At 40.8% G+C, this 26,480-nt stretch overlaps 1 protein-coding gene across 1 annotated transcript in view; it reads right to left on the bottom strand.

Moving 5' to 3' along the window:
• LOC118415011 overlaps nt 1–24,055 on the bottom strand; it is a 43,719-nt gene extending 19,664 nt beyond the window's left edge. The window contains exons 1-12 of the mRNA XM_035819382.1: nt 23,914–24,055; nt 21,957–22,099; nt 17,014–17,126; nt 15,509–15,697; nt 15,065–15,121; nt 12,053–12,115; nt 10,649–10,819; nt 10,318–10,386; nt 9,908–10,078; nt 7,703–8,092; nt 5,722–5,790; nt 5,303–5,473 (exon numbers count right to left, since the gene is read on the bottom strand). Coding sequence (XP_035675275.1) covers nt 5,303–5,473; nt 5,722–5,790; nt 7,703–8,092; nt 9,908–10,078; nt 10,318–10,386; nt 10,649–10,819; nt 12,053–12,115; nt 15,065–15,121; nt 15,509–15,697; nt 17,014–17,101 — 1,438 coding nt within the window. The 5' untranslated portion in view covers nt 17,102–17,126; nt 21,957–22,099; nt 23,914–24,055. The remainder of the gene's footprint in view (nt 1–5,302; nt 5,474–5,721; nt 5,791–7,702; nt 8,093–9,907; nt 10,079–10,317; nt 10,387–10,648; nt 10,820–12,052; nt 12,116–15,064; nt 15,122–15,508; nt 15,698–17,013; nt 17,127–21,956; nt 22,100–23,913) is intronic.
• Nucleotides 24,056–26,480: the final 2,425 nt, after the last annotated feature.

Genomic DNA, 26,480 nt, shown 5'->3' on the forward strand with positions numbered 1-26,480 from the left:
AGCAATCATAGTGTAAACAGACAGTGAGTCTCAATTTCATGGTACATCCGGCATTACTAATCCAGAAACAACTTAAGGTCTCATTGATGAGTTTCTTCTTTCCATAGACTTGTATGTTATAATTCGTATTTTTCATGGGTTCGTTCATAATGACGCTACGTAAAATTTTAGCAGATTTTTCATTCTATGTTGAGCACATTTACCCTATATCGTGGGAAAAAATTGTCAACGTAAACTATGCGTAGGAACTTTTTTTATAGCAATTACAAACGACGATTAGTCAATCCCCACAAAAGGCACTTTTTTTTCGCTTTGAGTGTACAACCGCACCACTCAGAACCCAGGGCTGTGTACCTCCGACCTAGCGCGCGGCTGCAAAACTTTACCTGCTAATATCTTCAGTTACAAACAATCTTTCACCAATCTAACTTTTGAGATCAGTTCCGCTGGCTAAAAGGGAATTTCTCACCGCTAAAAACACGCGTCCATGCAGCCGTTTATTTTTTGGCTCGGATCTATTTTAGGGTGTCCACTCGCGGAGTAATACATCAATGAGACCTTCAGAAGCAGCCAGGGGACTCTACTGAGCAGGGCAGCTGGGTGACAGATCCAGCCTGTCCACAGTACATGTAAGTCCATGGGAGGAGAAACTGGTCATGGTAATATAAAGCCATCCTCCCTGATTAAGTCCACTTTCAGTGCAATTAAACTACTGTGGGTGAAAAGAGGACCATGGTCCATGATAAGTTGTTCATAAGTCCCTAGATGTTTTCAAATCATAATACTTTGGGTTTGAATTGGATTATTGACAGAGATCAAAGTCAATTTTGGATTCTAAGACTGTCACAGTGGACTGTAAATTAACAACCAAGTATAAGTGAGAAAAACATTGCAAGTTATTTTGAAGATTAACCCTGGTATAATTGCATAACACTGCCCCATTTTAAGTTTATCCAATGGTTGTCTGCAAAATAATATAACATTACTTAAGTGGCTGTAATTTATCTGGAGGTATACTCGTGGGTTATCAGAATATTTGTTTGTTTGTGCCTTTATTTAAACTTGAAGAAATGCTCCATTCGGCCCTTAAGGTCGAGTCGGGACTCCTGGAGTGTCAGGGGTCAGTAAGTAATGACAACTCAGAATCTCTATCGACAATACAAAGAATAGACAAATGATAAATGAATAAGCAAATGAATAACAATAATAATAATAATGAAGCAAGTAATAATCATTAGTTCATTCGGCCCATATAGCTCTGTAATGCAAATGCTGCTATTCCAAAGTCAGTATTCGGTTACCAAATATAATTTTTGGATTAAGACAAAAAAATTATCTGCAGAACCAGGCCACTACTCTGGGGTTACGCCTCTCATTGAGTATATAATGTGATATCGTCCACATGTTTTGGAGCTTACTGAGTTACTCAGGTCCAAGAAAATAACACTAACAGCACAAAGTAGGGTAGAGTTTATGGTCATTTCTACGTAACCATGTTTCTACTGTAAAGTCAAATGTACATTAATGAGCTTAAGTGTAGTTTACATGAAGATATTCTAGAATACCAGTGGGAGTCGAATACTCCACCAAACAGATTCCTTTGTAGAGAAAAGGACCATATTTTGAGTATCGCCTATTCACAAGATTTCACAATCAGGTCCAGGTTCAGGTTCGGACCTGAACCTCTGGACCAGATCCTCTGGACCTGAACCAGACCTGGACCTGAATTTTCTGTACCGGTGCTCAACCCTAATCACAGGGCAACCTGGATTTTAGCTTATAATACACTCGTTCTCATTAAAATGTAAAAAATGGCAATTTTTTCTTCGAAAAATAAATCTGCTGATTTTTCAGTGAAACCTACCTGATTGTTTAGGAAAATTCCTCTTTTAACCATAGCCAAAAAATGGAAACTTATTATTTTCTAACTCATTGGTTTTGTATTACAGGGCAGGTAACAAACGTTACCGGTAACGTTTGTTTCAACAGTAAACTTTACCCTTTTTCTTAGAAATGATTAATATTCTTGGCTATATCATTTAGATATCAAGTGCATGTCCCTAGAGACATTTAAAAAGTGGGCACCGTTTTCACACCAGGTCAGATAGAAAGCATCGGTAACGTTTGTTACAGTCATTTCTGTACAACATTTTCTTAAGCAAGGTGGGATGCAAATGGCAGTCAAAGACCCTTTCTCGTTTCTTTAGAAACCCAGAAAAGCTGTAAAGCATCACAAAAACAGCCATTTCTGGTCTTATGTGTAGATAATATATCTGTGGCAACCATCGCACTCGTGGTGGTAACGTTTGTTACCGAATTTGGCGACAGGCAGAAACCACCTGGTCAACTCATACTTCTAACAGAGAAGTCATGCAGCGTGCTAAGTCCCTAGTAGGCCCGCGTCCAAGTTTCCTGTCACTAGTGAAAAAGAAGAAACTACAGTGGTTTGGCCATGCTACAAGAGCAAAGGGCACTTTGACCCACACTATACTCCAAGGAAGGGCGGAGGGTGCAAGACCTTGGGGTCGTCCACGACGGACTTGGACTAGTGATTTGAAAGACTGGTCAGGACAGTCAACCATCTTGCAACCTTGGCTGAGGACAGAAAAGGGTGGAAAACTTATGTTGATGGATGTGCTGCCCCTACGGCCGGTGAGGCTATGGGACCGGTGAGGTGAGGTGAGAAACCACCTTACACAGCCTTCAAGATCAGTGACGGGAGCGATCTGACGTGATCGGTCAGAGGGCCTGGGTAGCTGGTTTCACCTGCCAAACAATCATTCTGGGAACTGAAATGTTACATTTTTGGCTACTATTTGAATTCTTTGCGTCTTCTAAGGAGACGGCCATTTTTTAGGGAGTGAAATCCCACCTGTGGCTATGATAACCTTCCAAGCCATCAACCAATAATACGAATTTTGTGGTGCATCTTTAATTTGTAAAACATTACAGGGGTTGTGGAAAGGACGAAACTAGTGTGACAACAAGATCAGCTCACCTTTTTGTACACCTCTTGCCACATGTTGGCACATGTGCTTGGGAATGCATCTCTCACCAAACCACACAAAGCCCGGATCACAGGCACATCCTGGAGCGCAGATCCTGGGGCAAGGCGGATTTGGGTCATCACAGGTAGGGCGACACTTGCCGTTACAACTGGACCAGTGACTGAACCTCGGGCACTCAGCTGCACCTCAAGAATAGGAAATGGTTCCCATTAAAATCGTTATTAACTCTCTCGCTGCTGTACATTTCAACATAGCAGCCTGCATTTTACAGCTCAACAATTCATTACAAAAATATTGGTATCATTTCAGAGTGACTTAACAACATATCAAGAGATGTAACACATGTGGCATCTTCAGGCCATTCACATTGGGAAGTTGTGATGCCCATATGTAACCCTCTTGGATATAAGAGAGACTGGACGATATTCCATTCCTTGACATGTAAAACTAATGGACAGGTACAGTCCTCTATACTAGGTCAGGGTACATGTAGGTGCCATCTGGCCATCCTTGGCAGGAGAAGTGATCTCCCATTATACAAATTTCAATAATTTCTTGCCTGAATGACTTTATCATTAACCATTCCTTATGCACAATGGATCCCACTCAAAGCTCACATCAACCATTAAAGGCAAGCAGACAATAAACAAACAACATAGTGTTTACAAATTTTGTATACGATGCATGTACTAGTAATAATGGAGATGTGATTAATCAATTCTAAGCTTGGACTTTATCATCTGCATGAGCAGGACCTGGGGGAAGTGCAAAACAAATACCTGATGACGGAGGTGTTCTCTTGACTCGTGAAGTTGGATGGATCATGGTACGTGACGTTCGCTTTGCGGCTGTTAATAAACATATGTCCTATCATGGAACAGACTGCTAAAATTGCATTTTCTACTTATATATTATCCGAATAACTTCCTAATTTGCATAATAACTGTCAATGGTTGTCCCTTCACCTAGTTTGTAAATGTTGCAAGTCTTAGAATGAAAATCCTGTCATTCACCAATAAAGGTAATACAGTGAAAGCCGCTTAATTGCACACCCAATTTGTCAGCGAATTTCGTGCAATTATCCGGCGTGTGCGATAATGCGGAGTTGGTCATTTGGACCGCATCACTACGGGCGGAGGGGCCGAGATGGTGGTATGGGGGATAGGTAGTACAACGCACAGTTTATTTACGTGTTACAGTAGTGCTGTACCTGTTGTGCTCCGGACGTCATATACATGTCTTCACGAAACATCGTACTGCAATGCACTTGAAATCAAAACTAAAAGTAAGTTACTGTATACGTTATGTAGCTTCCTGATCACGAAACTAAAGCACTGCTCCACCGAGGGCAAGTGTTATGTCCGTCTGTAGGCCCGAGTCGCTGTGTTGTTTCCGACTGGCTGCCAAGAACATAAAACCACTGCATAAGTATTTCCCCACGACCCTAATAACGTAATTAGACAATGGACAGATAGAGAACATTTGTTATTGAGTATGTCATAGCAAGTTGTCTGCCAAATCGTAATGCCGGCTTTGACGACCTTTAGCGGGCGGGCGTCTCTTCATGGTGCCGACCCCACAATATCGCTTTCTTTTGATCCCAATAACAATTTCATATATTTTGTCATTATAGCGACTTCACAAAGGCCGTTATCGGCTTATTTGTACCGTGTCTGTAATTTTTAGCACACATTTTCAGTCAATTTGTCGAGGATGTTTGACAAATTTTCATGCAATTATCCGGCGTTGGTGATTTTTGTCGTGCAGATAAGCGAAGTCACTAACAATGGAGTGAATGGGAGACGGTTTGGGATTTAGGGATTCCGTGCAATTACCCGAAGTGTGCGTTTATCAGAGGTGCAATTAACCGGCTTCCACTGTACTATCATTTCATTTTCTCACAAATAATAGGTAGGAAATCCTAATTTGAATAATCCTGACTATGTCAACCTTTTCTTTGAAAGCCTCCTACAGTTAATAAAAAAGCTGCAAGGGGGCCAGAACCTATGTGACCCTACCCCAATAACTACATGTTCCTGCCACAAAAAATCATGACCATGTAGCATGAACAGAAAGTGAGGCGAGGACCTAGATATTCTGCTGCAGTACCATAGAAAGCAGCTTGGGGCCTACAATCAAATTTGTCCTTCTTTGTCAATGCCAATCCATATAGCGAATATTACAAGAATCCATCCACAACATCTTAGATTTTTGCCGTCTACAAACCAATATACACACTTGCACATTTGCACCAAGTCTAACAATATTACAAGGTAATGATCCCAAATACGCACCACAGTCCACATTTGCAGGATTGTCACACTGATCAGTCTCCTCGTTAAAGTAAAGGCCGTCTGGACACTCCATATGGTACGCTATTCCATTGCTGCAGTCGTAATACATGGTGCAGTCTTCTGGGTCAGCATAGTCACCATCTGGCTTTCCTTCGCAGGAGAAACCTTCACCTGTTGGAACAAATCACAAATATATACATTTAAGTTTGCTGTGAAGGTGATGAAAAGAAATGTGCGCAGTCTCGTAAAAAAACAAATAAATATGAAAGTCTATCACTTATACAATCATGTACCTACATGTACAATGTAGTACACAATTCTATTACATGATCCAACAAATGTATTGTATCATTTGAACAAGTATGCACCGTATAGCCTTGATGTACTTTGTTACGTTATGTAATTTGAGTCATGCTCACTTGATGATGTTTTCTTGCCATGTACCGGTCGCCTGGTGGGTCTACGTGGCGTTTGCCTCCGCCTTGCACCTGTTAGGTAATATCAAATCAAGTCATTGGAAATGATGACTTGTACAATGTACATGATGTCTCAAATAATGGTGATGATTTCAAAACAAAATTGCATTTGAAGTAAAATTAATACCACAACCCTGATAACATTTTCCTTGTGGGTTGCACTGTTAAGAAATAATGGAAAAATGATGTTGCAAAATATTATTATGATGCAAGATCTTAAACATTTGCCTAAGGTCCTGATTTGAATAAATTTGCATTTTCTACCATCCAAATAACATCCTGATTTTCATTATTTATGCATAATTCATCTGATTAAGTCAATCTTCACTTTGATAGGTTAATACATGTAAATGCTTCTTAGGGGCCAGAACCTATGTGACCCTAGCCCAATAGCTACCTGCCACCAAACCTCATGCTTATACATGTAACATGAACAGAACACAAGATTTAAAAACAAGTTCTTTCTAAAAAAGCTGGCCTTTGCTTATTTTAGGTCGTGTACATCATGTAGGTAAAATTGTACTGAATGAGTTTCAAAATGCAAATGCCGTTCCATTGTGGTATGTTGAAAGGAATTACGCTTCATTTCTTTTCAGAACACGAAATTATTGAGATTTTGATTCATTACGCCAGCGGTTCTGTTATGAGCCACAAACTCACTCCGTCGAGCTAGCTTGGAATCTTCCAATTTGAAATCAAATAGATTAAATATAAGTCAGTGTATTTTACATATATCAAAGAGGGATACCATTTGCTGAAGTTTCTTCCACGAAGATCCCTAAAATTTCGAATAGTAAGCAATTTTCCACATAAGACCGCCTCCCACCCCACGTCAGATTTCTCACACATTTCTGGGTTTCATAGAGGTAATTCTCCACATTGTTAAGGTTCCGGTTCGGAATTTGAAATGACCGGATGACGAAGTAATCCGTGAAAGTAAGATGCAAATCATACGTCACCAACCTAGTTTTGGCTCTCAATTTTTCGGCTACCGCTAAAGCAGTGCATAATCTTTTTTAATTCCGAAAAACATCGTTATCCGTAGCGTTTTTCGGCAGATTTTGCTGTGAGGCCAATATTTCCTGATATTAGTGCACAATAGCGGTAACGCGGTTTCGTCGTCTTATGACCCAGATCGTCCATTCTATGTGCGTTGTGGGCATTTTAGCGCCATCGGAGCTCGCGGAAAACGTATCAGATAACTTTTCTTCCTTTTTCCTCAGTATACAGAGGAAATCTTGGCCTTCTTTGCCATACTAGTCATTATCCCAGGAAAACGCATTTTTTCACTTAGCGGCCAATTTGTATAAAATACCCAATAATTAGCAATTTAAAAAAAGTATTTATAGATGGTTTTTACCAAAAATTGCAGTTTTACAGAAAATGTCAACTGAGTCTTTAGGTCAGCAACAAGGCACCTTTTCTATCGAAAACATCGAATTTTCGGAAAAACAATGTTTTGAGAAGCCCTTAGCCCTGTTCTGAGAGACTTTCGAATCGGCCCCAATTCGTAAAAAAAAATCTGAACCAAGACCTTAACACATCGAAATCGCAACACCCCTTCCCATCATGCACCACTCCCTTGAGACAAAATGGTGGCGCCCACGAAGCCAATATAGGTTTTGTTATCGCAAACCTGTAATCAATTGCTATTTGTTCCAACATTATGCAACTATAAAAAAGTAGCTATATCTCCTTTCTCATCACACATGCAATGTGCGGGCGGGCTCTCTAGCTCTCTCTGGTCATCGACCTTCCAAAAATTTCCACACGGCTGGGGAGGGCACAAGACGCCGCCAGCGAGACCATTTTTTTGAGAATTAAATTTAGACGTATAATTTTTTTAATTTACTGATATGAAAAACTAAAACTTACACTTCCATATCTAACCTATTATTTGAAAATCTATCTGAGAAAAGCTTACCTTGCAAGGATGTCTGGCAGATGAACTTCTGTTCCTCGAAGCACCAGTCATCATTCCATGTGTTTTGTTGTATTATCTCACCGCAGTTTTCATCGCCATACAAATTGTTTGGTTCTCCCGGGCCCCAGGGCTGGAAGGTTCCGAGGGGCGTCCCGTCGATGTACCGCCAGTCTCCCTCCTGATCCAGATCATCAAAGCCGAGGTAGAAATGTGCATTACTGTCAACTTGGTTCTTCAGGTTGATCAGGAAATCGTGAGTGGCCTGGTCGCGGGGCATGGCCAGACTACCTCCATCACCCTGACATGCTGCAGCAGCCTCGTCAAACGTCTTCTTATCATCATACGCCTTGTAGCAGTTGCCGCCGTGCTGTTCGTAGCCCACAGGACAGCCTGAAACAAGCCAAAAAAATGACCTCAAGGCAATAAAGCTTGTAATAGAATGGGATATAAACGGTACACAATAGGCCGGGGTGGGTACCAATTTTGGTACGGGTCTGGCTAAGGTACAGAAAATCAGGTCCAGGTCCAGACCTGCACCTGGACCTGATTGTCTGTGAATGGGCGATATTCAAACCAATGGTCTATTTTGCTACTGTAACAGAGGAATATGTTCAGTGGAATATTTGACTCCAACTGGCATTTTACAATCATGGTACACCACTTTGTTACTTATTGTGACCTTGTGGTTGACCACCAGGACTAAATCTTAGGTCAATACAGCGTAGGTGTGATGCGAAGTAAAAGTGCTGAAATTAATATGCACAGTCTGACTGTAATCCAAAAATAATGAAAATCTATATTCAACAACCATCCTTCTGCAAACGATCTGACAAAACCTCAGCTAGGACTCTCATGTCAACCAAGCGAAATAATGAAGAAAGCCAACCAAAGATCTACACTGTTCATGCTCCATAAATTCAAACTAAGACAGTTTAGCCTCTCCCGTGAGAAGTTATGCTCTGTTGTAAGACTTCCGTTTCCCCCACCACAGAGTAAGCCGCACCGGCACGGCACGCAGCTCTTACTACACTGCAACAACTGAGGATTGAATCTTTTAGTATTCAAAAACGGGCTTGCCAGACTATCCTTGGTGCCAGATCAATAAACTAGGAGTTCCTCCATCTTAAACATTTGCCTAAGGTCCCGATTTGAATAAATCACAATGTTGTTGACCCGGATCGCAACCCACATCACACATGTTCTGAGTATGAAAGTCCTATCATGGCACAGGCCGCTAAAATTGCATTCAATTTTCTACCATCCATATGATATCCTGATTTTCATAATATATGACTTTGTGTAATTTGATTATGTCAACCTTCAATTTGAAAGGCTCCTGCAGTTAAAAAAGGGGCCAAAAAAGTGTTAAAAAAAAACAGAAGTTCTGCTGCATTACAGCTTGGGGCCTACGATTAATGCTCTTTGTTTTCCAAGACCAATCCACATAGTATTACATGTACAGTCAAACCTGTATAAGCGGCCATCATTGCATAGTGACCACCTGGCCACTGCGGTCATTTTTTGTCGGTCCGTTGCCCTTTGATTTTCCCATTGACCTAAGCATTAAGAAATAGTCTATAGCGGTCCACCTGTCCACTGGGCCGCAGCCACATGATTTCCGGTCCCGTAGATACAGAGACACTGCCTATTGCGACCATAAGGCGGCCGCATGTCACCCTGTGCCGAGTTTAAAATCGTAGTTTGCGAGGATTTGGAGTTCCCGACAGGGTCATTTTGGCGGTGGCCGAAGGTACACGTCCCATGAACGTTAGAGCTCAAGTCTTTGTTGACGAATTTACCAACATTGCGCATGGCAATATCAATCATTTCCTGTAGATTTGACTTTGGCAGGGTCAGTTGAATTTTGAGACGATCGAGACAAAGTTACTTTATGAGAAAGATTAGTGGGTACTGATCTCATGTGTAACATATTGATCATGGTCAACTGATCAGCATTTTCTCTATAGTGGCCACCTCTGTCTATAGTGGCCACATTTCTCCAGTCCCTTGATTGGCTGCTATAGACAGGTTTGACTGTAATTTATAATTAATATTACAAGAATCCAACAACACCACCTTAGAAGTTAGATTTTGCTGTCTAATAAACAATAAATTAATATACACTCAGCCATGTACATTGGCACCAAATCTAATATACAAATGGCACCAAAAACATCTTTCAAGGTAATGTTCCAAAATACACACCACAGTCTACATTTGCAGGGTTGTCACACTGATCAGTCTCCTCGTTAAAGTAAAGGCCGTCTGGACAGTCCATATGGTAAGCTATTCCATTGCTGCAGTCGTAATACATGGTGCAGTCTTCTGGGTCGGCATAGTCACCGTCTGGCTTTCCTTCGCAGGAGAAACCTTCACCTGTTGGAACAAATCACAAATATATACATTTAAGTTTGCTGTGAGGGTGATGAAGAGAAATGTGCAGTCTCGTAATAAAACAGATAAATAGGAAAGTCTATCACTTATACAATCATGTACCTACATGTAGTACACAATTCTATTACATGATCCAACAAATGTATTATATCATTTGAACAAGTATGCACCATATAGCCTTGATGTACTTTGTTACGTTATGTAATTTGAGTCATGCTCACTTGATGATGTTTTCTTGCCATGTACCGGTCGCTTGGTAGGCCTACGTGCCGTTTGCCTCCGCCTTGCGCCTGTTACATGTACATGTAGGTAATATCAAACTAAGTCATTGGAAATTATGTAGTACTACATTCTATCATGATTGACAAATGGTCGACTTCAAAACAAAATAATTGCATTTCAATGTAAAATCAATAACACAAACCAGATGATATTTTCCCTGATCATGAGTGTTGTACTGTTAAGAACATGGAAAAATTATAATGTTGCACCAAATCTAATATGCAAATGGCACCAAAAACATCTTTCAAGGTAATGTTCGAAAATACACACCACAGTCTACATTTGCAGGATTGTCACACTGATCAGTCTCCTCGTTAAAGTAAAGGCCGTCTGGACACTCCATATGGTAAGCTATTCCATTGCTGCAGTCGTAATACATGGTGCAGTCTTCTGGGTCGGCATAGTCACCATTTGGCTTTCCTTCACAGGAGAAACCTTCACCTGTTGGAACAAATTAAACAAATCTCAACTTCCTGATTGAGTTCTGATCTACAGCAAGTAGATTGCGCATTCAAGACTTCTTACATTGTGACCATGTAAAAAAAAAACAGTTATTGAACTTAATTTTAGTCAATGATATCTTCTTCTTTCCTTTAGTTACTGCTTAGCCCCTGTAACAGGGATTATATAATTATTAGCAGTGCACATGGTGTAACAAGTGATAATGACAAATAAACATACAGAAAATAAAGGTAAAACTAAAAACACTAAAGGAACATAAACATTACTGATTTGTGGGTAAAAGGACAAGACGCAAGTGGATATAACTTTAAGTTAGTGTTATTTACATTATATACAAGGATGTGTAGGGACGACTCAATGCAGCAGAGCCCTCTCCAGTTCTGTTTTGAACTGGGAGAGACCCCTCCTCCGCCACACCTGGTGAGGCTCAAGTTTGTTCCACCCCTGGATGGTGCGAGTGAAGAACCTGTAGAAGTTGGATTTACTCACGATGGTCTGCAGCTAGCTTGATAGCGTGGTTGGTGCGGTGGGAGCATTGAGTCACCAGGACCAGTTTGGATGCATGTGAGACAGAAATGTGCTAATGTGGATGATTTTGCACATCTTCCGTAGTTACTTCGTCAAATGCACGCAGTATCAATTTTGTCGATAAGCTTACTTCTTAGCGTGCAATTACCATGCCCGGTGCGCCTAGTGTGCGGTTACGAGAAGTCAAAGGAGGCGTCGTTTTAACACCTCCTTACTGCAATGTTGTTATAATGACGACCTCACATTTTCACCTGTACAAATGCCTCGGGCTGTGCATGAACATTTTGAAGTGCAAAATATGGGGCTGGGAGCTTGAACTTTGCATGTTTTGGCACATTAAAGAACCCAATGAATGTTTGTGCATGCGTGCATGTGGACGTGTGTGCATGTGGACGTGTGTGCATGTGGACGTGTGTGCATGTGTGGATTTCGATCAAGTCTTGCAGTAACATCAGTAACGGTCATGATGTAAAGTGACGAATTTACTGTGATTTCATAGTGAGATGATTTCGTGATTGAGAAGTCACCACATAAAAAAATGGCAAAATAAAACCAAAGGTAATAGCTTAAAATATTTACAGTATAATGATGATGAAAGCAGATATCAATGATTTGACATAACAAGTAAGTCTTCAGAATTCTTTACCCAAACAGGAGTGGAACTGCCATCAGACATCTACTCACCTGATGAAGAGTACATTTTCTTGGCAGGTAATGGTGCACGTCCCTTTCCTTTCACAGGTGTCCCTGTTAGGTAATGAATATGAAGAGAGGTCATATGACTAAAACGCAAAATGTCCGAAAAAAAAATACTTACTCAGGGCTCGAAATACCACATGCATATGCAAGTTTGTGCAAGTAAAATTGGTGTGGTGCAAGTAAGTTTAGACCAAACTTGCACTAGTGCAAGTTACTTTTGTCCTCCAATACCTGACATTAGAAAAAGCTTACACACACCAAGAATATTGTCTGTAATTGAAAGGTAAAAGAAAATAACACTGAATAAAAATAAAGCTAAATTTGTTATTTCTAAATTTGGTTAGACATCCAGGTAAACAATTTTTTTTAGACAAATCCATCTCTACAATGCTAATGATTCCTATGGTGCTGTCTTACCTTGATTTGCATATGAGTTACATTTGCATACAAATTAGTGACTTTAATATGTTCAACTGGTTTTTCCAGTTATATGTATTGTATTGAGTTGTTCTACCACTTCATTCTGGAGATGCTTAAGACTAGTTACTGTGATGGATGTCACTCGAAGAGTCCAGAAGAAATCTATGGATCTTATCGAGTTGTAGACATTGAATTGTTTTTAATTGAGCCTAAATTCACAGTTTTTATGAAACAGTTTGTACAATTTCAAACCAAAAATAAAATACGCTACGGAAAAACAAATATCCAAACATGTGGTCTTTACCGGTATGTATCCCCATTTACTCACGCGCATTTGCAAATTTTCAGAAGAGGAGATAAGGGGTTAACAGTTCACTATTTGGGGTTGTGCAAGTAAGTTTCTTTTGGTGCAAGTTACCTTTGGCTTAACTTGCACAGGTGCAAGTTGACTGAAAAGTGTATTTCGAGCCCTGTTACTAGTACATGTACATCCTTTTGTTCATAAATAAGAAAACAAGATAATAATATTTCATAAAATGATTTTTCTGAGCTAATGAAAATTTTCTAAAAAGGGCAGAAAAGTTGTCAATGGAATATCATTGGAAAAGGGGGAGGAAAGTTGTTGTGTTTAAGGGGCATTCCACTCCACGTTTCTTAAAACATCCCGGCCGGGCCCCGGTTTGGAAATATGACCTAAGCCTTACAGGTATTATTAGCAGTGCACATGTAATAATAACAGTGCACATGTAATAATAACAGTGCACATGTAATAATAACAGTGCACATGTAATAATAACAGTGCACATGTAATAATAACAGTGCACATGTAATAATAACAGTGCACATGTAATAATAACAGTGCACATGTAATAATAACAGTGCACATGTAATAATAACAGTGCACATGTAATAATAACAGTGAACATGTAATAATAACAGTGCACATGTAATAATAACAGTGCACATGTAATAATAACAGTGCACATGTAATAATAACAGTGCACATGTAATAATAACAGTGCACATGTAATAATAACAGTGCACATGTAATAATAACAGTGCACATGTAATAATAACAGTGCACATGTAATAATAACAGTGCACATGTAATAATAACAGTGCACATGTAATAATAACAGTGCACATGTAATAATAACAGTGCACATGTAATAATAACAGTGCACATGTAATAATAACAGTGCACATGTAATAATAACAGTGCACATGTAATAATAACAGTGCACATGTAATAATAACAGTGCACATGTAATAATAACAGTGCACATGTAATAATAACAGTGCACATGTAATAATAACAAATAAACATACGTAACAAGTGATAATAACAAATAAACATACGGAAAATAAAGGTAAAAACACTAAGGAACATAAACAACTGATTTGTGGGTAAAAGGGCAAGACACATGTCCCCTCTACAGTTTTGGTTAGTCGCATTGTGCTGTCGTTTTTGCTGGCATTTTCCTCCGATTTACCGTCAGTTATTGCCACAACAGAACCAAGAAAAAGTCTGAAATATATGTAAATAATAGTTTCCGACAAGCCGCTCAGACCCCACGAACTTGCAATATAAAGGGGCGGTGCATGCGCCGCAGAAATCCAGGTACAAATGCTTATTAGGTGTTGTTTGTATACACCTTTCTCACGCGGCGGCCATGATAGATCCAAGAAGAGGTCAATGAGGCAAACAGACAAAACTTATTTCTAAAATCAGGTCCCATTTAGTTTTCCCCCAAACCACACAAATTTTCATGATATAAGATGGAATAATAAATATTACAAGAAGTGTTATGCACCAAAAAATGTAGCAATTTAGAGTAGTGTAGACTGACCCCATAGTCCATTTAGAGATGCAAAATAAAAACATAATAATGCAAATTTTTAACGAATTTGCAGCCATTCACTTATTGGTCGATTTCCTAATTGGCAGGCTACCATTGGTCGAACTGCTAATTATGATGGACAGCCTTTTGTTTGCCACATTGAACTCGTTTTAGATCTATCATGGCCGCCGCATGAGAAAGGTGTATATCAAAACAATGAAATAGCTTCTATAAAGCAAATATTTATGTCTCTATGATTATGAAGCAGATATTTATCCCTCTCTAAGCATATATTTTCAGTTTCCCTTTTTTGTTAGGGGTGAGAGATCTGCTTCGTGATGAAAACCAGCATCATAAGTCTGAGACAAAAAATATTTTCCAAATGTGAGCGCAGGGACTTATTGGCGTCTTGAATATTTTTTCAAAGTTGATAGAAGGCAGGGAGGGCCTAGCAAAAATAATTTAGACCTAGGGGGAGGGCCTAGCAAAATTTTTCTGACCCGACCCCCTCACTAAATTCCGTACGGTCCCTAAAGTGAGGAATATGCTGTGATTTCATAGTGTGATGATTTCGTGATTGAGAAGTCACCACAAAAAAAATGGCAAAATAAAACCAAAGGTAATAGCTAAATATTTACAGTATAATGATGATGAAAGCAGATATAAATGATTTGACATAACAAGTAGGTCCTCAGAATTTTTTACCCGAACAGGAGTGGAACTGCCATCTACTCACCTGATGAAGAATACTTGGCAGGTAATGGTGCACGTCCCTTTCCTTTCACTGGTGCCCCTGTAAAGTGGTGAATATGAAGAGAGGTATTTTTTATGAATAAAACATTAAATACAACGAAAGTGCAGTGCATGTCATTTTGAAGGAAACATTACTTAGTCTATATATGGAATGGGGTGATCGGAGTGTCATATGGTATAGGTACAAAAAAACAAATGGAAAGTCTTAACAACATTTCTAAAAAAAATTATACATCACACTGATCAAGTGGAATTTGCATAATGTGCATATCATACATCCATCATTACAGCAACATCCAGGGGTGCGGGTCACAGGGAAAATTGGGTTAAGTCAGTAAAACATAAAATGATGCAGCTACATGTAGACATGTGCTTGATTGCAATGTATGCAGAGGGCAGAATCAGTATGACAACAAGTTAAGATTACCTTCTTGTCCACCCCCTGGCATATATCGGCACTGGTGTAGAGGGATGCATCTCTCGCCAAACCACACATGGCCCCAATCACAGACACATCCTGGAACACAGATCCTGGGGCACATTGGACGTGGGTCCGCACAGGTAGGGCGACACATGCCATCACACTGGGACCAGTGACTGTTCGCCGGGCACTCAGCTGTAGATCAAGAAGAGGAAATGGTCGCCTGTATAATAATTTGTAGTCAAGTCAGGGAATGGGGGTTGAGTGCCTTTCCCAATGGCACAACTTTGGTACTGGGGCCTGCTAGGGAATCAAACCAAGAAAGTATAACAGGGCTTGAAATACTTTTTCTGCATACCTGCACTGGTGCAGGTAACATTGAAAATTGCCTGCACCACTTTGAATTTAGGAAGTATGGATCATACTAAAATTATTCAGCAACCATTGCTATTTTTACTTTTATACTTTATACTAGTAGGTGGTAACAGTCAATGCAGCTAGTAACAATCCAATGTGGCACATACACCTACTAGTACAGCATAGGACATAAAACCAGGACCAGTGCAGGTTAGGTGCAGGTAGACACCAGAAATACCTGCACAGCTCCAACTTTACCTGCACTAACCTGCATATGCAGGTGGTATTTCGAGCCCTGTATAACTATAAGAAAGTCTATGTCCTTGATTACTCTTTATTGCATAGTTGTAACACCTCCTTACTGCAATGCTGTTGTAATGACGACCTCAAATTTTCACCAGTACAAATGCCTCAGGCTTTGCATACACATTTTAAAGTGCGATGGGGTGTGGGAGCTTAAAGTTAAACTTTGCATATTTTGGCACATTAAGGAACCCAATGAATGTTTGTGTGTGCATGTGTATGTGTGTGCATGTGTGGATTTCGATCAAGTCTTGCAGTAACATCAGTAAAGGCACTGATGTACATCGTGAGGAATATGCTGTTATTTCATAGTCACTATAAGTGTGATGATCTCGTGATTGAGATGTCACCCCCCCAAAAAAAAAAGGCAAAATAAAACCAAAGGGAATTTGAAAATTCATTTACAGCATAAAGCAGATATTACAACCTATTTCTCAGAATCTTTTTAGCCAAACAGAATTGGAATTGCCATCTACTCACCTGATAAAGAGTAGGGAGCAGGTAATGGTAAAGTGATGAATACGAAGAGAGGTAATAAGGTTACCACATAAATATGGCAAAGGTGCAGCACATTGTTGTATTTGAAGATATCTTTTTAATGCAAGATGGAAGTGTCACACAAAGGTGGGATGAAAGGTTGGACATGCAATATAAACGTTTTACTTTGTTATGTTAGGTAATTTGAGTAATGATCACTTGTTTCCTCCCCTGGTTGGTGAACGTGGTGTTTGCCTTGGCCCTGCACCTGTTAAGTAATATCAAACCATTGTCATCGGAAATGATGTATGTGACAAACAGTGTTGTTGGCATCAAGAAAAATTGCATTTGAACGTAAAATTAATACCACAAACCTCTTGGCTGTCCTCTTCCAGTAGCACGATAAGACGTCACCAGGGCCACGCCTAGCAACGCCAAGACTACAGACAGGAGGTACCTCATGGTTTCTCCTGGGCTTGTAGACAGTCTGTCAAGAAATAAACAGAATTCAACAGTTTGTTAATTGTGCAGACTAGGGTTGGGTACCAGTGCAGAAAATTCAGGTCCAGGTCCGGTTCAGGTCTAGAGGATCAGGTCCAGGTCCAGACCTGAACCTAGACCTGATTCAGTATGTGAAAACTTGTGGATTGCACAGAAACAAACAAACATGCCGACACCCGGGATCGAACCCGGGTCGGCAAATCACAAATCCAGTAGTGAAACCACTATGCTAGAAAAGGCTGATTATCCAATATGCGTGGCTGTTTGACACTACTTAAACCCCGCACAGTTACATTGTGATCTGCCGGCCCGGCTACTATGCTCTACGTTTAATTCAAGCGGTCCCGCTACGAAATACGTAGAATTAAATCCGCCGATTACTCTCTACAGGAAAGGGCATGGGCGCCCCCCATGTAGATGTAGAACTGTGGCTTTGGTTTGGAACAGTCCATCTTCATCTTACTTTGTGACTGGAGGGTAACCTCCGTCGACAAAGTATTGTGAGCGGTCTATGTGTTGAGTGTTTGCACCTATATCTCTATGTTCTGTTTGCCGCATTCGTATGTCGTTTGGCATGTTGTCTGTACTCAGTTGCACGATGATGCACATTCCCTTCTTTTTGCAGTAGCTGTTTTTATAAACGAAGTAATACTAATAATTTCAGGAATCACCCCTACAAAATGTACGTCTTTCGGTGTATTGGTCCAAGTCTGTGTTATCTAGGCCTTTCGGTAATTGGATACGGTCCGGACAGTGCTTGGATGGGGGACCAACCAAGGACGTCCGGATTGCTGTAGCCTCACGAAGCTTTCCACGAAATCGTCTTCCGGGAGGGACGTAAAACGGGGGTCCTGTGCTCGAGGAGGTGCCTCGACCACATTAAACAGCCTCATTACTCAACACATTGGGTACCTAGTAGTACTGGCTGGCAAAATACACCAGATGATACTGTCAAGCAGATGTTGCGTGACTTGCATGTTTTGTGCACGTCGTATTGTCAGCTGTTCACAGCTGTCGCTGTTTATAGGGCACACATCGGTGTTAGGGCTGCTCATTGGAAAGCATGTTGAAATACACGGAATTAAATATGTGTGGTGTAACGACAACAGCTGACATCGTGGACCAACCGTCTGTTTCTGGTATTCCTGACAAATTTTGTTTACTTTGAGTATCATAATTATCACATATCTATGACTATAGTAAACTTATGGCGCACACCACTGAAAACAACACAACTGACAGACTATAAAAATTGCGTCACAAAGTGTGTTACCTACGGTTATTGTTATTGTTGTTGTGTTGTCCTCGTTTTACGTCTATTATTATGCTACAAGTGGTCTCTTGGTGCTGAGTAACCATGGTTCGTTTTTGAGTCTCTCTTTGTATTCAACTCTTGGTGCCTAATGTGGGATGGAGAAGGGTGAAATATGCTGTGTTTGCTTGCAAATTTTGCCTTTCTCGTAAATTCCACACGAACTGTTAAAATATGATGATGACATATACAACATAGGTTGGTAGTTAGAAGATGCTGGAGTATGTATTCTTGAACAACAATATTTTTAAGACTGTCTGCTACCTGCGCTCTTGGCTGTCCCGCGATCTGTATTATTCCAAGGCCGCTTTCTACAAAATCTTCCGCTGGAAGCTTGTGGAGTGTCACGGACATGATGGTAATATTCAGCCCTTTCTGCACTATACTGGTGAGCTGGTCGCTCAGCCCGCGCTTGGAGATATTGACAACCCATTTTCAACAGTGTACCATACAAGGGCCAGACACGTCGATGGTCAGCCTGTTGCTGATGCAGTAAAATTATTTTACATGTACATGTTGGTCGAACTTCGTTTCAAGATGGCGGATAGCTCCACGAATTCTCGTTCCCAGGTTCTGGGATCGAACCGACGGCGTCTCTGTCCCCGGATAACTCGGTTGTAGCTCGTACGCGATTGGTTGATGATCTTTGTTCTTTCTCCTGGAGCTAGTCTGAGAATTTGGCTGTCTCTAAAACGAATCGGTCAGCTGACAAGAGCCTTCTTTGCCTTTTGAATGATCATATTATTAGCATTTTCGGGGAGCAGTATTCGCTTATGGCACGCGCCATTTAACGGTACATGGTTCAGGTCCACAAAGTGACCCACATCGACGCGGTTGAAGTAATAGTAACGTTAGGGTACACTATAGATGTACGAGAATCGATATGTTTGAGTTTGTGACATAATATGCAAAACCATTGAAAATTGTCACAGTGGTTTTATAGTGAGGTCCTCTTCTACTATGGCGTTCAGTGAGCTAGCGGTGGTCAACGACAATTTAACGGAACTGCAGCCGACTCACTCGACAGGCATTTACGAAATTCGTGCGCATTATCTGTAGTCACAGACTAAATGTAGAAGCCGGAAGATATAATAAAATTCCCCGTGACCTCGTCCATTCTGCCCAAATGAGGTAGAAGACGAACGTCACTTTGTTATGGATTGTTCACGATATAAATTATAATGATAAACGCACAAAGCTGTTCACATTACTTTCCGCTTGCTCTAAAGAATTTGATACTCTCCGTTCGATAGATAAATTCAACTAAATTCTGGTAGGAGATAACCATTACTGTGTACGATAGCCAAATATATCCACGAATGTTTATACCACAGAACCAATTGTGTAAATGACATGCTAGCGCCAATATGTTGACCTATTCGTATCTATAGATATTCATATATTTCTGTTTAGTTGTACTGTAAGTAGTTGTTATAGAGTATATAGACCTTACGAAAGTCGCTGTACTTTTTTCGTGTCAATAAAGATTTCCTGTTTCTACTAATTCTACGCCACCTAGGTGTAGGCAAACTCCACATTCCAATTCATAAAATCTGAAAGACTGCTTTTTCGTCTATTGTGCTAGTACAGTTTCTGCCTCGCTAACGTTCGCGATATAATTTCAACGTATATTTTGGTCATAGATAGATACTGGGTTCGGCGACATGTTAAGCTTTAAATCCAACGTTAATCGTAGCCGGCCCCCTGTAATTCAACGTTAAGAATTATCGGTAAAGCTTCGTGAAGCGCAAGTGGTTGCTTTAATTTTCCTTTCTTCCTAAATTTAAGTTAAGCCATGTCAGGATTCCCCTATTCAGTCCCCCTACCGACTCACTATCGCCACCTAACACACTCTCGCCACAGTGCCACAAGAGTCATTTGCCCTGAAGGAAAAGCTTCAAGGTCAATCAATTACCTGAGCGCGATCGCGAGGTGTGTCCGAACTAATCGACTAACCCGGTAAAAACCAATATTTGGACCAACTTTAATTTCTAAGTTGTGGGAAATAGTAAGGGCATGAGTGGTGTGGGCGGCCGGCGGGCATACTAAGAATAACACTAATAGGAAATTGCGATAGATCAATCCAAAAGCTCATAAAAAGCTCAAAAATCGTCGCCGAGGCTTCGCTGAATTCAAACGCAGCTTTCAGGGACCGGCGAACGTCGACCGAGCTGCTAAAAACCGTCCCAGACCCGCGAAATCGCCAGGACGTCGGTCGTTCTTCGGCGAAATGCCCATTTTGAGCTCACCAACACCTCGGCCGAGCTCAATTCTTTATTTGTGACTGGGGTTTAAGAGTGGTGGCCGCCCCATTATGTTGCAAAACTTTGCGATGTGCAGCAAGGCTGATAAATAGCGCTTGTGGCGCGAGGTCCTACCAACTTCGCCGGCCCCGCCCCCTAGCCACGTACGACAACAAGTATATTTATTATATGGTTGGCGACTGACTTGTGCCTGGTGCGGGCGAGATCCTCGTGTAGAATGTGCGGAATGAGCGAGGATGACGACTGGCTCGGCCCAGACCGTTGCTGGTACATGGTGCGGCTAAGAAATTTCGCTGTTGCGATGCATGGCTAGTGGATGACGACGGCCAACCCACCCAGGTCTGTTGCCAGTACGTGCGGTGGGTAATGCATGACACAAAGTTAGCGGCGACTCAACCCAGTGTGGTTGGTTCGCGGCTCTGCCGAAAAAAATCAAGAAAGCACGGGTTGGATGTACAGTATGTCAGTAGATCGGTGACTGGCGCATGGCTGCGGATAAGAAATCCAACTAGACCAACTACTCTATCAATAGGGAGAATGTTTGTCAGGGGAGTTTGGCCACCACAGGGTAAGACATTTGCCCGCGCAATGATACCCTAAGGCCTTCTCGCGAAACTGGTCTCCTGGCCAATTTTTCCCCATATTTTACCGAATTCCACTATTCATACTCCCTTAGGAAAACCTGGTAGAGGCTGGCCAAAAATTCGCTGGAGTGATGTGAAACATGCGCAACATGTGGCTTGTGTTGCCAAGAAATGGTAGGGACGGTGTTCGGTATGGGGTTCGTTTGTCAAATGCCTGTTAAACCGCGATTTGGCAAAAAAAGTTGAGTAGGTGGTTTGGTCGACGCGACTTCGACTACCGTTGGCATTGTCGCAGCCCAGACGAGGCAACCCATGCAGGGCTGGATTGTGCGACAAAAACTCAATGGAAGATTGACTGCCTATTCACTAACTTAAAACACCTGCGATCGCTGTGACGGCAGGTACGTTATTAGGCAGTGTTATAGATGGCGTGATATTAATATTCGCAAAATATAAAATCATATTTGACGTCGGGGTATCGATGTTGCGTTCTATGATCGCACCGGCAGCTTCTGTTTTACACTTCGGGTACAGGTCGAAGGCAACATGAAAAACAGCAAAAAAGACGGCCGTAATCGGTATTTTTATATGACAGCAACTCGATAATGTGCACCACATACCTAGATAGGAATTTAAGACAAATAAAACATTCACACCTTGTCCTACAATGGAGACGCTTCGCCTCTCACGGTTGTCTTGATTTCTTGGGGCGCCTGACGATCGGGTGGACTGGACGTCCTAACAGGTGTTTTTTCTCCTCTCTTCACCAGAACTGCCAACACTCGGCCGGTAGAGTCCCCTTTTTATAACATAACAGAATAATACAATCAAAGTGGGCGGAGAAACAGCCTCACTGAAGCCGTAGCTTTCTCTGATTGGCTCCGGCAAAAAACTTTCTTTCTGATGCAAATGTATCTATAGGTGTGCCTTCAAGACAACCGTAGCTCCTCACCTCGGATCAAAAATAGCATGCACGTACAAGTTTGCGCTCACGCCCCTTGTACACGTACATTTCACTACTGACGCCGTAAACACCTATTATACCTTTTGTTCTCCTTAAGGTCACAGACAGGATGGCGCGATTCATGCTCTATTACGTCCAATTACTGATAGAAATCACAGTTCATCATATTCTATTGCCAGGTCATCTCTAAGTAGATCTTAACAACTTCTGTGCTATCAAGTTCAGGAGACGTCATGCGAAATGACCCTGGAAAGATCTGGAATACCTTTGTCTAATACTGAATTTAAACCATGCCAATATCAATTATTATCATGATTCTGTTTGGATAAAAATGGTCAACACAAACCAATGTCAGGAGGGAGCAGCCAGTAGGTCGTTAACTTTGACAAAGAAACATGTTCACATCATGATACTTCGAATATCAAAGCCTAACTTTGGTATTTTAGCCTTCAGGCCATCACCCGCACACTGCACGAAAATCTGACAACAATTTACCATTGACAATGCCATTGATGTCACTGAAATGTCACATCGCAGTAAACGCTTATTGTAGAAATGATCCCTTGTTCTCCTTAATGTCACAGACAGGATGGCGCGATTCATGCTCCATTACGTCCAATTACTGATAGAAATCACAGTTCATCACATTTCCATTGCCAGGTCATCTCCATTCAGCTCTTTACGACTTCGATGCTAGCAACTTTAGGAGCATGTCAAGCGAAATGACCCTTGAAGAATTTGCAATACCTCTGTCTGAATCTGTCTGAATATAGACCAATATCAATTATTATCATGATTCTGTATGAAAGTGATCTACACAAACCAATGTCAGGAGAGAAAGCAGTGGGTCGTTAGCTTTGATTGCAGCAAAGTGAATGTTCACATCTTGATAATGGTAACGTCAAAGTCTTAACTTTGGTATTTTAGCCTTCAGGCCACCACAATTCATCATTGTCATTGATGTTACTAAAACGTGCTGACATGTGGAGGTTGAACTTTTATCTGAAGCTTTCCTTGCTTATGATTTGGCCTCTATGACCAAATATTCCTCCAGACCAATTTCTAATCGATAGTAACGTTACATTAGACACGTAGTCCTTCAGGAAAGAGCCCTCTCTGAATTATGACCCAGGATTATACCCATTATGCCAATTCAACAATCCTACGTACGCCTAACTGACCTTGAGCAGCGATCCGTTGGTAGATATGCTAAGAATTCTGACCAGCATGTAACTGCAGCTTCCTTACTGCACTACCAGAAAGTAAAGTAAAAAAGAAACATTTAAATTGTTGAATGCTATGCTGCCCATATGACTGATAACTAGCTAAGGGACTGATGATGATGATGGTGATGATCTAGACTGAAAGACAAGGTTGCCGAAGAAAATCAGTTAAATTGCCATGATTGCCAATTGCAAGGGATAAATGAATGAAATAAGACTTTTGTTGGCTCCGTTTCTACCGTACGGTTATGCACAGAACATCAAGGACTAGTAACTATTGCAGGAAAGTAATAACCATAGCAGTCTTTGTGCTCAGAACAAATTGCATTCCCTGCACCGTATTGTTCTTTCAGGTCAAAGACATTAATTTTTGGGATTTTGTTTATTAAGCAGTGGTTATTGGTGTTTGGTTCCTCAGAAACATACCTCTGAGCATTATTGATGGTCTCTCTTGAAGTGGTCCACTGCGCATGTCACAGCTGGTCATGGCTGGGTCTTGGTTCAAAGGTCATGGCAGGTTCTTGATTTCGAATCCTCATGGCCACCTTATCAGGAAGCTTTGGGAATCTTTGGTGAAAACTGTTGTCATCTGATGACGTCTCGACCTGGTAACGAGAAAAGCCATAGCAGAAACGTTTAACATCATGTTACCTTTTCCATCAAATCACACGTGGTTGAATAGCGTCAGCTGTATTCAGGACTTAGCATTACAACTCTCAAAGATGATGGTGGTTGAAAACTGTCCATCATCAGTGAGTTCAACGCATAAAGCATGAATTTGTCAGACCAGGTCCAAACTATGACGTTCTATAGTTGTCTCATTTGTTGGCATTCAGGGCAAGGAAAATATACCTCGAAATCGTTATTGTAGATTATTTGTATTTAGGAACAGTGCAATGTTCCTAGATATACTCGTATGTTTTCATTTGCCTGTACCCATAGATTGTCCTCTCAAATTATTCATTTTAAGCACAAGGTGCTTAATCGCCTTGTTCTTCGTCGCATTTTGATCAGCAGATGTGGATGCTATCTTTATAACAGATCAGTCTGGTTTTAGGAGAAGCTACTTGTGCACTGATTGATGATGTTCGTCCATCGGGAGTCTATGAGGACCTTGACTTCAGATCAGTTAAAAAAATATAGAACTTTATTGCACGACATTTGTACAAGGTACAATGTATGGCAACAACTATTACACAAAGTACAAAATAGGTGTATAGAATAAGACTTAACATCCTTATTAACATAGCAAAAAGGGCTAAAACAAGATATAATGTTACAATCGAGTTGGGCTAATCATGGCTTTCATTATTCTTTCTAATAACAAAGCAGTCTTTGATATATTTGCCTAACTTTGCATTATGGGAGTTGTGGCATCTAAAGATATATACAAATCTGTCTTTAGCATCGAGGTTCTTGAAATCTGCTGTAATAGATTCTAGAAATGTGAATAGCTCATTACGTAAAATAGTGTATTTAGAACATTCCATTAAAAAGTGAAATTCATCTTCAATATGCTTTGGACAGAAAGGGCAGAACCTTTGGTCAGGATCAGTTCAGTGCACTGATTACAGGTACTAAAACACCCACAGGAGTAAAACATCTCTCTTTACATGGTTTTCGTTTATTTCGAGAAGGTTTAATAGTCTGCACTGTGGCGTCCTCTAAAAGATCTTCAGACATTTACGTATGCTCACCAAATGTTGTCATCAAATCCTTGTATGATGATTTTGAACGCAAAGTCGTAGATAACAAATCGGACAAATTCAAAGTAAACACCGTGGTCAAACAAGGATGCATATTGTCATGAAATATTGTACCGATCATTGATTTCCGTGACAAACGTCCAAACGTCAATAAAGACGAACAAAAGGCATACAAGCACAGTGGACGATTAGCACAGTCATCTCGACTACGAAGACTACTTTGGTATACTCTAGTCTGTACCAGACTCTCGCCCGGCCGAATAGGGGACTTTGATCAAGTTAGGAATAAAGACTAGTGGTAGTAATAATTGGCCTAGGCGTTTTGGCCGGCCTGGCGGCAAACTGTACTCCTCGACCATCTAACTCCTCGTGTTTTCTGTCTTATTTGGCCAATTTCTACTATTTTTCCAGCAACCTGTGGAGCCTGGTAGAGGCTAGGTACACTCTCAAGCAGACATTGCGACACACAAGAGAAAACAGAAAAGCTCAATGTGACATCCAACACTATCGGCACCCAAATGAACAAGGAAAGACCCAAATACCACAAGCAACAGTCAACGTTTCTCATAAATTCATTTGTGTATCTAAGGACAAAATGAAGAGGTTGGGTAAACAAACAAATATACAAGTAATTAATTTACTTGATAAACACTGCCAATACAAGGATGTATTCGCAAATTTGTTTTTCTACAAGACCATCTTCTCAGACATTTCTTTGTGTGCACGTATTTGCGCTCACGCCCCTTATGATTAACTTTAGTCACGTAGTTTTCACAGGTGACGCCGTAAACACCTATTGTAGAGATTTGTTCTTAATGACAATAATGTCACAGACAGGATGGTGCGTTCATAGTTCACTGAGCAGTCACAGTTTAACTCTTTTGACTTGCCAGCCCATCTATATTCAGCTCTGTGCGACTTAGTTGCTAGCTAGCAACTTTAGGATGTCAAGCGAAATGACCCTTGAATAATTTGCAATACCTCTGTCTAGTACTGAATTTATACCAAATTCATAATTCTGTTAGTGTAAAAGTGGTCAACACAAACTAATGTCAGGAGGAAGAAAGTAGTGGGTCGCTATCTTTCACAGGGCAACAAGCTAAAGGTTCACACCTTGATATTAAGAACATCAAAGCCTTAACTTTGGTATTTTAGCCTTCAGGCCATCACCGTCACACTACATGAGAATCCGACAACAATTTATCATTGATGTCAAGAATACGCGCTAACATGCATATGTGGGGGGGGGGGGACTTTTATCTGAAGCTGTCCTTACTTCTTCTTTAG

Source organism: Branchiostoma floridae, chromosome 4 (genome assembly GCF_000003815.2).
Source record: "Branchiostoma floridae strain S238N-H82 chromosome 4, Bfl_VNyyK, whole genome shotgun sequence".
Lineage (NCBI taxonomy): Eukaryota > Metazoa > Chordata > Leptocardii > Amphioxiformes > Branchiostomatidae > Branchiostoma > Branchiostoma floridae.